Source organism: Sorex fumeus, unplaced genomic scaffold (assembly GCF_029834395.1).
Source record: "Sorex fumeus unplaced genomic scaffold, SorFum_2.1 ptg000015l, whole genome shotgun sequence".
Taxonomy (NCBI): domain Eukaryota; kingdom Metazoa; phylum Chordata; class Mammalia; order Eulipotyphla; family Soricidae; genus Sorex; species Sorex fumeus.
Window position 1 is genome coordinate 3486036 of NW_026606072.1, and position 14990 is coordinate 3501025.

A 14990-nucleotide genomic window follows, 5' to 3' on the forward strand; every position below is an offset into this window, starting at 1 on the left:
TGAGATTTAATAATACAAAATGCTGGCTTGAATGCTCGATAAAAAATAATCATCCTTACTTTTTCCAGAAACAGTAAGCAAATACATATGTGTGGGGGGGGTGGCGGGGGCGAGTGCAGAGATTAAACAAGTGTGGGTATAGATGTTGATGTGACTACAAATAACAATGTGGAGTTGTTTTCAAGGCCGGAGTCCTCTAGGTGATGAAAGCCGAGTCCTGGAAATGCCCAAAAGGCCACGGAAACTTGATCACTACCTGCCAAGGAGGAATCATCAGTTCTTAAAAATTTGGCTTAAAAAGTACCCTTGGCTCATATATGATGAAATACTGAATCTTATGTTCTGCGGTCTGTGTCGTAAGCATGGTGTGAAGTCAAAGGAAAGTCAAGTAAGTCTTTTCTATGGCACTGACAACTTTAGGACCGAATTCCTCAATGCCCATCATCTCAGCGAGGCACATGCCAAGGCCTCATTAATGGAAGCCACCAGCGGCTCGCCAGTGAACAGGGCCACCACCGAGCTGATGGTAAGGACCATGAGCAAGGTGACCCTTGGCAGAGTTGAGAACTTGTTCAGATCATGCCATGCTATTGCCAAGACAGGACGCCCTCTCAAAGACTTTATCTGGATGTGCAGCCTCGATGACATGAAGGGTGTGGATATTGGCCCTGTTTTCAGAACAAACAGATCCGCGCGGACATTTACATATTATATTGCTGAAGTTGAACGGAAGAACCTAAGAGAGAAGCTGGAAAAAAGCAAGTTCTTCTCCGTCATCAGTGATGGGGTCTCAGATGGTGCAGTTGAAGAAGCAGAACTTGTGTATGTGCAGTTTGCCTATGCAGGAAAGGTGCATTGTCAAATTGTGGGGGTGCAAACCATTGAAAAGAAAGATCCTCTGACAAGAAAAACTGCCATTGAGAGAGCCCTAGAGCGAAATCTTCAACTCCGCTTGTCAAATCAAGACTGGGCAAAGAAACTGGTGGGGTTTGGAAGTGATGATGGAGCCCCTCTTGCTGAAAGAGAGGGCAACGAGTTAGCCTCGCTTTTAAGAGAAATCCAGCCCTGTGTGCTGCCAGTGTGTTGCTTTTCACACCATCTTGAACTAGCCTACAAAACAGTGTTCCAGAACATTCCTTTATACAATGACGTCAGAGAGCTGCTTCAGAGCATTTATCACTTCTATCACAATTTTCCTCTTCATAAGAGCTCTCTGATAACTGCTTTCAGGGGTCTTCACCTTCGCCCTGTCATGCCATCTCATGTAGGAGGCAGAAGGTGGCTCCAGGGACTCCAGGCAGCTCTTCAGAATTTTCTCAAGGGATATCCTGCTATTATTCAACACCTGGACTCAGTAAGTATTTTTGGAATGCCACATAGTTTTAGTTCTACACAATAACAGGGTTTGCCTCTATTGAGAAATGGTAAATGACATACAGAAGGCTAACTCACCACTGTCATCCCAACCATTTTTTCAGGCAGAGGAAGGCAGAAGCAACTCCAGTTGCCAGAAAGCCAAAGAACTTCTACAGTCCCTTCTCCAAGCAGACATTGTTAAATTTGTCCATTTCTTAGTGGATGTCATAAATGTCCTCAGCATCCTTTCCCGTGTCAGCCAAAACAGAAATTCTTCCATTGCTGACATATTTGCCACATTAGAATCAACATTGGAAATGCTCAGAATATATCAAACAAGGTGAGAAATTAGGGACGCTCTGAATATCAGTCTCATTGGAGAGTTCGGCTTGGGAAATTATTTACCAATAGATTTTTTTGTTTCATTTTTTTTAAATCTGGGCATTTGTTTTTCCCTCTTCTCAGACCAGGACCAAAAGAACGTAGGGTAAATTCAGACATCCATTTTCCTAGTAATTGCCTTACTGGAAAGGGGAATATTTCTGATGTGAGAAACACGATTTTAACACATCTTATCAAGAGGCTTCAAAGCTGTTTCAGAGATGCCAGCCAAGATGTGGTGAAGGCAACCATGATTGGAAGCTTCAGATTGTGGCCAGCAAAGATAAATCAAGGTAACCTCTGTGTTCTAATTCAGAGTCCATTGTTCTTTGATTGTCTGTAAGAATTACTTTCATATATGTGACCTTTCCTTTTATATATTGACTGTAGAATTTGGAGAAAAAGAGGTCTCCATCCTGATTGCACATTATGAGCCAGTATTGGAAGCTGCCAATGTGAAAATTGATGAGGTAGATACTGAATGGAGCATGTTGAAGCTAGAGATTTATGCTAAGTAAGCACAGGTGACCCAGTTGATGCTTATAAACAATCTGTGTGAAACTTGGGATTCTAGATCTTTTACTTTTTTTTTATTTCCCCCTCCTAGATTTCAAAACATCCGCAAATTGACCTGGGATTTTGTGAATTCTGTTTACTTACACAAGTATCCTAATATCCTCACACTGGTGGACCTAGTGCTCACTCTCCCTGCATGTTCAGCAGAGGCAGAACGTGGCTTCAGTCAGATGATGCGCACCAAGGCACAAATGAATGCCAAGATCAAAGCGGATAGTATGACAGATCTCCTGATCATTCAGCTAAATTCTCCAGACATTAATAACTTTGACCCTAGGAAAGCTATCCATTTATGGAATACAAAGACACCATCTTCAATTCATGAATCAAGTCCTAATTCGGAAAGTTCTTCAAACTCAGAGAGTCATTCTGAAAGTGATTAGTAATGTGACAAATTTTGGCATCATATTGATCATAACATGTGAAAGAAGAAAGAAAAAAAAAGAAAGAAAGAAAGAAAGAAAGAAAGATTCTTTGCAAAACTTAAAACAGTCACTCATCTCCACATCAAAAATAAAAGGCATCTGACATGCCCCACCCAAAATCCAAAGATTTATCTTTCCCATAAACATTTCTAATTCTCCTTCATTGTCTTTACATTCTCTGGCATTCTTTGTTCAGAGGCATACATGCTGCAGTGATGCCATCTTTCTGAAATTTCTTGCTAAGGATTACCAGACAAACATTATGGTTTGAATCCCTCTAATATGGCATACACTTATCTATTTTTTTCTGTATAACTTGAAGTGATAGTATACTACATTCATTACTTAAGGTCAAATTAAAAGATGCTTTTTTTCAATCTCAGAACACAAATTACAAGTGTTTCTTCTTCTGTTACTGTATCATATGTCAAGATCACATCAGCATGTGCCTTGGCAATCTGAATAACAAGGCCAGGTATTAAAATAGTTTACATATTTCACATGAAAATATCTAGGAAAATAATATCTATGAAAACAGAGTATCATCTTAATACTCTGTTTATATTGTTCTTACTAAAGATGGTGGAAGTATCTTGCACATTTGCCAGAATTTTTTAATGCTTTGAATATTTCAACAGAAGTAACTAGTGTTTCAAATCTTGAGAACGATGAATAATTTTTTTCTAATGCATGAAAATAAATGTGGCATAGTCCAAAAATTGTTTTATTTAAAAATCTTGTTCCCTGGAAGTGTTCTCATCTCTATAAAAGTAGGTACTCATGTTTGATCACAAAGGATAGCAAATTTATTAGGACTACTGGGGTTCCAGTCATCAAGGAGAAATAAATTCTGCACTCAACAAACAGAAAAACACCTTCAAAACCTCAAAATTGTATATTTGGTTTGAATCACTGAAATTTTAAAGGGGCAATTGCATTTTCCTAAAGGTTAGAGGAAAATAATAAATTTTGTGTCAAAATTTCAGGACTGATAAAAATGTAGATGTTAACAGAAAAATTAGAGATGCTACTCTGTGTGTTTCACTTTTTTATTCCTAAACAAAGAATAGTTATATGCTCTGGACCTGAAAAATCCCTGAATTTACAAAGGAATTTCTCCTGGCTCTAAAAGGTATCTCTATCACAAGAGTTAGAAAAATTTGACTTTTGAGCTGGCTCATTTATTTTCCCTTCTTCTTCTTCTTCTTCTTCTTCTTCTTCTTCTTCTTCTTCTTCTTCTTCTTCTTCTTCTTCTTCTTCTTCTTCTTCTTCTTCTTCTTGGTGTGCATGTGCATGTGCATGTAATTTTAAGTAAGTAGCATAAAAAATAAATCTCAGACAAAGAAGATTAGTGTATAAGAGCAAAATACTAAAAGGGTTACTTACCTATTACAAAATACTTAGAAAGTACTTAGTAGTAGTAAGCCAATTAAATGGCTACATTAGCACTTCCAACTGAGAAATTTAAACAATTCAAGTCTCTCTGCACTCAGAAAACTAATTATGCTTTGACTTAGAAGGCTAAAGGAGAATCGATGTATTACTTTAATTGCTAAGCTGATTTGCTTACATTTGAAAAACCTTTATTCCATATTTACCAAAGCCTTTTACTCTTGGTCTTGATGTAATTAGAATCATTTGAGTACTTTTAATCCAACCCACTTTGAGTGAAAGGTAAAAGAAGACGCAAAACTAAGTAGTAAGTCTGAGTATTTTGTCCAAACTGGAATAATCTGTTACTTGGTCAGATAACGGAATTTTGTTTGAGCTGAGAAACAACCAGGCAAGGATATCAGAAAATTGTTATTTTTGTTTTCAAAATATCTTCCTCTAAAGATTTCTGTTTTAAATAATAAATAATAATTATACAAATAATACAAATACTAATTATTCTATTTTAGCAAAAGAAACACAGTGGCCATATAATGTAACTAAAAATAGCCTTCCTTCTATTTCAGCCATGATAGGAAGTAAAGACTTCACTGATATTTTGCTTGATTCAATCAATCTGAACCTTGGCTCAAACAGTTTCCCTAACAGTTGGATGCACCTCACTCAATCTGAAGTAAGTTTCCATTTTGTTTGGATTTGGCATTTTGAAAATTCCTCTTTTGATCAATAAATCTGTAGTTTTAAAATGATCAGCCTTTACATTGTTTCTGACATTTATTAGACAATGAAGGGATCAAATGAATGAACTTCAGTTGAAAACTCATATTATGAAGAGACTCAGTATTTGATAAATAAATGGTGTTAACAGTCAACCAAACATTGTGGGACCATGAATGATGCCCAGACTCTAGTATGTGTCTATTACTGTTGTGTGGAATGTTCCTAATAGAATTATTCTGGCTGCACCTGTTTTTTTATCATCATCTATTCCTAAAAATTATCTCATACAGTGAAATTATCCCTTATGCAACCATGCTATAATATTAATCCCTCCTCTGTTGAAAAGAGACAAAGTCAGTTTGGAGTCTTGAGAAAATATGCTGCAAACATCAACAACAAAAAAAAAGTGTCAAGGAAGCAAAAAATGACACACTTTCTAGAGTTAGACCGGTTGGTAGAACCTGGGAGAACAAAAGTCAGAACTTTTCCTTTCCCTTCACCTGAGTTTCGTGCAAAGAAACTTGAGTAGGGAGGGTTTCTACACACAGTCATTCTAACATTCCAATGTCTCGCCTGTTGTCTTATAGTTGCAGGAATTAACATATTCATTAACTGTAAACTCTGAGTTTGTGGATTGGCGGAAATTCCTCTTAGTAACCTCGATGCCTTGGCCCATCCCCACGGAAGAAGAGCTCCTGGAGACACTGAAGAGGTTTAAGGCTGTGGATGTGGAGCAGTTGGGCACCGTGACTTTGCAGCAGTATGAGCAGGTTGCTTCCTGGTGATTCTAATAACCTCAGGGTTCTTTCCTAATACTGGTACTTTTTTTATGATATTATGTTGATTCTTGGACCAATTCTCTGCTCTTTTACTGCACATGTCTAAGAACCCAAACAGAACAAAGTTCAGAGTTCTGGTTTTACCAAAATTAAAGAGAGAGTAAGAAGGATTGTACCTGCCACAGAGGCAGGAAGTGGGATGGGGTGGGGTGACAGGAGGAACACTGGGACAATGGTGGTGGAAAATGTGCACTGGTGGAGGGATTGGTGCTCCAGCACTATATGACTAAAATGTAATCATGCGAGTTTGTAACTGTATCTCACGGCGATACAATAAAATTTATTTTTTAAAAAAAGAAGATAAAGAAAAGGGTGTTGCCCCAGTCGCCTTCTCCTCTCTGGAAAGAAAGATGGCGACCGCATGGGAGCCTTGTGGACAGCAGGTATGAGCCGGGGGACTGGGGGCGACTAAAACCTCATGGGAAGGGGGGCGTTTCGGTCCGCCCTTCACGCCCTACCGAGGTCACCAGTTGCCCCCCACTAGCGGCTCTCCAGCACGGCCACGACTCCAGAGCACAGAAACCAATTTCTTAACTATCTGACTTTCAGTAGAAATACTTCCAGGGTCAATAAGTAAAATAGCAGAAATCCAAAACCAACATATAATTCTTGAACCCAGCTGTAGAAAGCAAATCACTTCACAATGCTTTGTCAGCATGTCTGATTGGGGGGGGGGGGTAAACTCTAAATAATAGTGGTGAATCTTTTATTGAAACAATGAATCTAATCAAAGCAGATAGAGTGTTAACTAGAATTCATCTGCCCCACAGGGACTGGGAGGGGTGGGGGTGGGGTTTTATTGGGGTTCTTCATGGTAAAAAATAAGTTTTGGTAAAGGGAAATGTGCTTGATATTTGCATGACTGAAACCTAAACCTGAAAGCTTTGTAACCTTTCCCATGGTGATTCAATAAATAAATTAATTAATTAAAAAAAGAAGAAGATAAAGAAAAATCAAGTAAGCAAACAAAAAAGACTCAAACTATAACTTAAAAAATTGTTGTTATCTGAATGGAAGGAAGCTAGGAGGCAGATAAAAGACCAAATTGTATGTTGAATGGTTGAAATGAGCTGTTTGGTTTTGAAGAAGATGTAACAGACACAGAGGTGGCTTGAGACTGATATAATGGTATCAACAAATGGCTCTTTATTTAAAAATATTTTAAGAGGAAAAAAGAATTCTGGCTCTATCATCCAGGGAAAGTATCTGAAAAAATAATAATAATAAAAGCTTAGAGAACTAAGTGCTCTGTAAGGACTCAGCCACACTTCCCTGTTTGTCTCCTGACCACCTATTCAGTGGCCTTCACCATCACCGTCCATTAGGCTGTATACCTAGAGAGCTTTTAATGAGCCCAGTGCAAATTTTGACAAAAATAATTGTTATTACTGGGATTAACAATAGCACCTACACATAGTAAGAGGCAGGAATTTTTTTCTTTTAGTCATATGGATGTTAAATGATGTCATTATTGTTGTTTGCAAAATGAGTATGACATGTGTGTGGGAAATGTGACAGAAACATCCAATATGATATGGCAGATGCAGATGGAATTCTAAGTCACTATCATCTAGGCTGTTGTGAATTTATGAATGAAAGCGATCACCCAAACAAAATGTATAAAGCGATACACAGCCCATTAGCATGATAACCTAGTACCTGGACACCGAATATGGCAGGCAGAATATACCTGGCAACTTTATCAGAACAATTTTGGTTGAGTGCAGAATACATGCTGCAGAGTATTGATGAATAGGTCTTTAGAAAATAAAGACAACCCAGGTCAATTCACTTTTGAGAAGTCGGAGTAAGAAAGAGATGAGAATGTTGTGCCATAACTAAGAAGGGTCTACATTCTTATTCTGTGACAATTAAGTGAATTTTTCTTGTAGCTCATCATTTCACATTGCTGGTAGATGTAAAAGATTAAAACACTTGAAATTTTGATCTTGAAATAGGATGTTTTCCTCTAAGTGTCTGTTAATCTTGAGCATATTTCACTATTGAAAGTTCACATCCTTTCCTGCTTCTTTTTTCTTCCTTGGTTAATAGAGACCCCTGAAGTTTTCTGAGCTCCCAAAATTGAGATAGAAATAGCACTCTCATATAGAGTATCTCTCCTGCACGGCAAAACCTGGAAAGCTACCCACGATGTTTTCGATATGCCAAACACACTAACAAGTCTCACAATGTTGCTGGGCCCATTCGAGCAAATCGATGAACAATGGGGGATAGTGACAGTGATACAGAGGATGGAGGTTCCTTCAAGGCTGTTCTAAACAGGGACTTAGTCCACTGGGCTCTCATATATTTACTTCCCAGATATCACAGCTTAGAAATTCTACCTCTGTCTTGGACTTACAACTTGTGAGGATTATTTTGTTTAAAAATAGAAGAGCAAAACTAGCTGTTTTCATCATTGATCTAGGATTTTTAAAAGTGGGTGCTTGTGAATTTACCAATCTTCACTAGTCAAAGTATGTGCAATTAACACAAGATGTCAATTTAAACATCCCTTTGCCCAAATAGTAGACAAATAGTGAGTGTTGAGCAAGTGCTGAGCCCATACCAGAATGGTGGGGATTTCTTAGAGAAAGTTGACCCTCACACTTAATAGAGAAACAGAAATCCCTGTTTGAATCAAATACTTCATTTGAGGGACAGTTGATTCTAAGTTCTGCATTCTCCCTTTGCCCACCCAATCCTCCCTCCTCGGGAGTGCTAGCACAAGGCAGCCCCACTAACACCGTGCACCTTTCATAGTTTACAGCACTTATGAGCTCACACACAGAAGTCATTTTATGGGAAATTAAAAGTACTCCCAATAACAACTTTTATAGGCCCTGTTGAATACGCCACACAAAACCATAAATAGTATCGTTGCTGAAATGGAGTTGCCTGAGAGATAAGGACTCTCTACTATGATTATGTTACATTCCTCCCCCAAAATTTTATTTAATTAAAGCACTGTGATTTACAGTCATATAATGTTCCATCACCAATGCTGTTTCCAGTGTCAACTTCCCTACACCAGTGTTTTCAGGTTCCCTCTCCTAAGCCCCCTTGCCCCTTCCACCCCCCACAGTCTGCCATCTTTTTAAGCTTGGTCGTTGAAGTATGTGAGTCATGGACTCTCTGGTTTGAATACTTAGCTATATCATTCCTTACCACCACCCATATACCATTTGCCTCCCAATGATCCTCATCTGTTTCTTCTTCCCCATGCCCCCTCCACTTGTCTTTCCTTCTCCTTCCTATGCTTTGGGACCAAGGGTGATCTAGGCAATCCCTCCTTCCTCACCCCACCCCCTTTAAACCATTACATTTCCTCATTCAGTTACTCTAATTACCACAAGTAAGTTATATCATCCTGTGTTTATCTTTCTTCTGATTTACTTTATTTACTATAATATCTTCCAGTTCCATCCATGTAATAGCAAATGGCATAATTTCTTCTATTTGTGAGTTCACCATGACATTCACTTTAAGAATGGACTATTTTGTAATTTAAGTTTATAATTTTTTAGATTTTTTTCATTGACTTGTTATCATTTTTGTTATGAAATCTAAAAGGTTTAGCCTCATATCTCTGTGTGAGTATAAGAAATTAGATTTATGGTTAACAGAAACAGGGGTACTGTTACAAGGTTGTGGAATTGGATGAAGAACGTTTTAGGTCAAGACCTCCAGTAAGACGATAAATAAGTGCTGGGAATTTCTTTGTGCAATATGATTATTATAGTCAACATGACCCTATGAAAAATTTGAAAGTTGCTATAAGCCTAAACGTCCTCATCATAAGGAAAGAAGTTCTTAATATTTTTCATCTTTTTCATCTCTATGATGATAGATGTTAGCTGAATTTTCTATATTAATCATTTTGCAATATAGCTAAGCCAAATTATCATGCCTCCACCTTAACTTCCCCCAAACTTACTAAGTATTGCATGTCAGTTATAGTTCATCAAAACACTGGGTTTGTGGCGGGGGGGAGGTGAGAGGGAGCAGATCAGGGGAATGATTTCCTGATTTCTTCCTTTTATAATGAACTAGCTCCTGTGTGGTCAAGACAGTGGGGTTGAAGTCAGTGTCCCTCTACTAAGCATTTGGGTATGAGAGCTCCTTTTCTCTTTGCTCTGGCCTTATTGCGACAGACAGTGCTCCCTCGGTGCCATGAGTACTAATTGTTTGATGTTGAAGTCTTAGTTTTAGTTTTTATCAATAGGAATAAATTTATTAAAAGATGAATGAGTCAGGTGTTCTAGGATTCCAACAAGAGAATCCCTTATTCTCTATGGAAAAGATAAATACCCAAAATTATTTGTCCACATTGTAGACAGAAAGTACAAAGAACACTTCCTTATTTTAAGGAGAAATTGCCTAATAATCAGAGAAGGCAGGATATGGAAGATAATCACATTATCATTTTACTGTACAGATTCACACCTTCCATTTCACATTGCTAAAATTTTCAGGAATGACTTTTTTAAAAATACAGCTTATTTTCCAATTTGACTCAGTTACCTATTTTCTTTTACTTTTAATGTGCCCATTTGTATGTGAAACAATTGGAAATAGTTTGATAATCTGTGAAATACCATATATGTTTAAAGCTAATATTAATGAATGTTTAGTTTTAAAAATCAGAAAATTCTTGTGCATAAAACAGTTAGCTATAGAACTGAGTTGCTTAAAAACATAGGGAGAAGGGATTCTTTTTCTGTACTCTTTTCCCCATCTAGATCTTGGTATTTTATCTTTATCAGTTATTTTCATCAATTTGATTGTTGTGTTCCTCCTGAGATTTTTTTCTGCATAGAGTTCATTGAGCTTCTTGAATCTGTCATTTTAGGCACCTTTTCCCAAATATTTTTTCTGCACCCCAACGCCCCAACATAATTTCTCATAGGGCACTGGTGTATGACTCATTCTTTTCTAGTAATTTCATGCTATATTTTATTTGTATGCTTCTTTCTGTTTCTATATCCTCAAGTTCATGAACTTGTCTCTTGCATTCATATGTCATGAATACCATCCAATGTACTGGATGATCTTTTTTTCACTTTTGGGGCTATACCCAGGGTTGGAGCAATAGCACAGTGGGTAGGGCATTTGCCTTGCACAAGGCCAACCTGATATACCCAGGTTTGATTCCTCTGCCCCTCTCGGAGAGCCTGGCAAGCTACCGAGAATATCTTGCCCACACAGCAAAGCCTGGCAAGCTCCTCATGATGTATTCGATATGCCAATCACAGTAACAAGTGTCACAATGGAGATGTTACTGGGCCCGCTTGAGCAAATCGATGAACGACAGGAGGACAGTGACAGTGACAGTGGCCCAGCTGTTCTCAGAGACTAACCCTGGCTTTATGCTAAGGATAGTTCTGTAGTCCTGGCAGTGCCGGGAATTGAACCTGGGTACCATCTCTCCATTCCCCTCCATTCTTTTTTTATTAGTAAAATTAATTTTTGTGTTCTTTCTTTCACTTCTCTTCACTATGTGCCCGTTTTTCCTCATTTCTTTGAACCAAACAAAATGTATTTAGAATAACTAAATTAACATCTTCATCTATTCATTTTGTCTTCTGTGTCATTTCTGTGTTTTTTTCTATTGGTGGCTATTATATCCAGCTGTATCTGTCATACTCGCTTGCTGTTTTACCCTTATGCCTAAGTAATTTTATGTTGAATATCAAGGTGGGGGATTTTATATTGTTGGGTGTGAAATCTGTAAAACTTTAAGTATTGTTAGAATGTAGTGACTTTATTTGGAGTCAATTTCATTCTTTCATGATGACGTTAAGATTTGTACTGTGAGGACGATCACCACTAAGAGCTGGTCTAAGCAGCACCTTAGGTCCACAGATTGTCACAAAGGGACAGGTTTGGCTTATTTATGAATTTAACATCAACTTCCCCTGGCTTTCTTAATTCTTTATGAAGTTAACATACACATTAAATAAAAATACTGGTGTATTTACATAACTGTAGAGGTAGGGCAAGAAGTAATCAGCATGTTCCTTTAATGTAAAGCTTTTTTTTTGGCTTTTTGGGTCACACCCTGCAATGCACAGGGGTTACTCCTGGCTCTGCACTCCAGAATTACTCTTAGCGGTGCTGGGGGATCATATGGGATGCTGGGAATTGAACCTGGGTCAGCTGTGTGCAAGGCAAATGCCCTACCTGCTGTATTGTCTCTACAGCCCCTAATGTAAAACTTTTTATTTCATTTTTTATTATTTTATTTATTGAGTCACCGTGAGAGCAGTTACAAAGCTTTCGGGCTTAAGTCTTGATCATACAATGAAACACCCAGACCTTCACCAGTGCCCATTCTCCACCACCAAAAACCCCTGTATACCCCCATCCTGCACCCTCCCCCTAATCATGGGGCAGATGATTTCCACATTACTCTCTCTCTACTTTGATCACATTAAATATTTTGACACCAGACCCACCATTATTTTGGGATTTTATCCCAACACTCAGATCTGCTGAAAAGGCAACAGTAGACAATTTTTTTTCTATTGCTGGTTAAGATGTAAATATGATGTAGAATGGCTGCAGTAGTGGCCATGTGAGTTTGAAATTTTGAAGTTTTAATACATAAATCTGGAGGAATTTCTGCCAAAACCTGCTGGATTCCAAGATTTGTTTCTGAGTCTCTGGGATCATGGCCATTAAGCAGCTTAATGTAAAACTTTTAAATCACAATGATCACCTATTCTAATAGGACATTCCTCGCTTGGGCACATGTTTGCAGTTCTCCTTATTTGAACTAAGATAAATTCGTTTAACCTTAGTGTCTGGACCTTGTCTAGCTAGACCTTGAGGTTTATACTAGGAGGATGATTTCCCACAACATGTGGAGGTTCGAAGCAACACATGGAATAAACCTAATCTACCCCCATTACTCAAGACTGTATCTTCCTTTGGACTCTACCTGGTTAGGATGTCCTCCCACTGTGCCTGGTAATGACACAAACTATCTCCAGCCTGGGATGTGTCTCAGCAATTGTTCAGGACACTCCTTTCCCGCCTTTCTTTTGTCTCTGTTTTTAGAGATTTTCCTCATATATCTACAGACTGCCTCTCAGTCAAGACTTAAAGAGATCTTTTCTTTTCTTTCTTTTTTTGTTTTTGTTTGGGGAGCATACCTGGCTTGCTCAGGGCTTTCTCTTGCCCTGTGCTCAGGTGTTATTTCTGTGGTGTTTAAGGGACCATATAGGTTGCCAGGCATCGAACCATCTAGGGTGGGCTGCGTGCAAGGCAAGTAAGTACTTTACCTGCTGTATTATCTCTTCAACCCCTTGAGGAGATCTGTTCTTTTTAAGAAAAAAGAACCACTGTCACATCTAGAATGCACTCTCTATGTATATCTCTCTTATCTGTCATGAAAATTCTAGCCATCTTGGCCTCCTTGTACATTAACATCTGTCTTTACTTGGGTGGACTTCCAGGCTCTGGCTGAATGCCTCTTCTGGCACTGCAGCCTGGAAACTCTCAATGAACTGGAAAAAAGGAGGCCTCCTCCTCTATTTTCATTATTTTAGCAATTACTGTTCCATGCTACCTGTATTCTTATATCCTTTAAAGTTATATATTATATAATCTATCCTTTTTTTTCATGGTTTTGGAGACAGGAGGGTAATTCTAAACTGTACTGTTTTATAATATCCTGACATGCAAACTTGTAAGTCTCTCTATTCTGGAGTGTGCGGCTAACCCCCACAGATTAGCCTTGGGATGAAGGGGTTCTCTCCTTGTTAACATTAAAAAAAACTTAACATCCAAAGCTTGAGCCTAGACTAAGCTTCCTTAAGCTTCCTCTGATGTTTCCCTTCATGACTTCCACTTAGCCAGCATCTCCATCCAAGAACTTTTTGGTAACAAACAAAAAACTTTCAATCTAGTCAGTGTTGTTATCCTGTCTTATGTAAAAGCACCAGTGATTTTAGGAAGAGGAGAAGACACAGAACTTAGACCACAGTCAGGTGAAGAAGCCAGTGACTAATGACACAAGCTGGTGCTGAGAGTGGAGGGTCACTGTGGAAGATAGTAGAGAGTAGGATCTAGAACAAAATGCTTAAGTTTTTCAGGTGCTTACTATATATAAATTAAAAATTAAGGTTCCCAAGAATTCTTTGTATCCATGAAATTTGTACTTAATGTTCAATAGCAGACTTGATGGGCAATGCCAGAGAGTGAACAAAGTGCCAAATAACATAAACACATTAAATTGAAGTTCAAATAAAGATCAAGAAGGATCTAGGAAGGAGATATGATCTGAGTGGGGTGTGATCAAATGTGAGTAAGTTCACAAGGGCAGACAGGAAGGCAGAAGTCACTTCAAGCTGCAGAGGGGATGTGAGAAAAAGTGCAATAGTAGGAAATGCTTCTTGGCAGAGAATGAATGATAGAAAAGATTAAAGTCCTGAGGGTATTGATATGGTTGCCTGATACAAACTGGAACAAAAAAGCGGGGAGACTGAAAACCAACCATCTCTTGAAGTGCAAACCTGGGAGAGAGAAAATATGGTTCCACGGTTGGCTGCAGCAGGAACATAAGGAAGGGGGAGGATAAAGATGTTGCCAAGAGGAAGTACAGGAGTATGGTCATTGGTGTTAGAGGTGGGTTGAAAGAGAAAAAGGGTAGCACCATTAAAAAGTAGATCATTGAGCTCTTGAGCGAGTGACTCATTCACTGAAGAAAGAGTTTCCAATATGAGCAATGTATCCCAGGCTCAAAGAACAGATAGCATGAAACAGTACATGCAGAATAGGAGTCAGTGTTACAGGACAGAGTTCTCCAAAATTCTATGCAAGCAGAATCTGGGTGAGTGATCTCCAAGCTTCATTGCAAAGGCATTAAGAATTAAATTATATTGAGGCCCTCCCACCCCAATTTATGTATTCTCATTAATAAATTTTACCCATGTATTGCTGAGGGCTAGAGCGATAGCACAGCAGTAGGGCGTTTGCCTTGCACTCAGCCCACATGGCCGACCCGAGTTCAATTCCTCCACCCCTCTCGGAGAACCCAGCAAGCTACCAAGAGTATCTCGCCCACGCAGCAGTGCCTGGCAAGCTACCCATGATGTATTCGATAAACACAGTAACAACAAAGTCTCCAATGGAGACGTGACTGGGCCCGCTCGAGAAAATCGATGAACAATGGGAGGACAGTGACAGTGACAGTATTGCTGAACTAACCCAATAAATATTCTCATTTTTTCAAATAAAGGTTATAAAAGAATGAGGCCAAAATACATGTGAAAGAAATTTCCAGTATTTTCTTCTA

At 38.6% G+C, this 14990-nt stretch overlaps 1 protein-coding gene across 1 annotated transcript in view; it reads left to right on the forward strand.

Annotated features, from left to right (window-relative positions):
- Window positions 1-14990, forward strand: part of SPEF2 (sperm flagellar 2) — a 186378-nt gene that overhangs the window by 155955 nt on the left and 15433 nt on the right. Inside the window, exons 31-32 of the mRNA XM_056112166.1 lie at window positions 4697-4803; window positions 5438-5620. Coding sequence (XP_055968141.1) covers window positions 4697-4803; window positions 5438-5620 — 290 coding nt within the window. The remainder of the gene's footprint in view (window positions 1-4696; window positions 4804-5437; window positions 5621-14990) is intronic.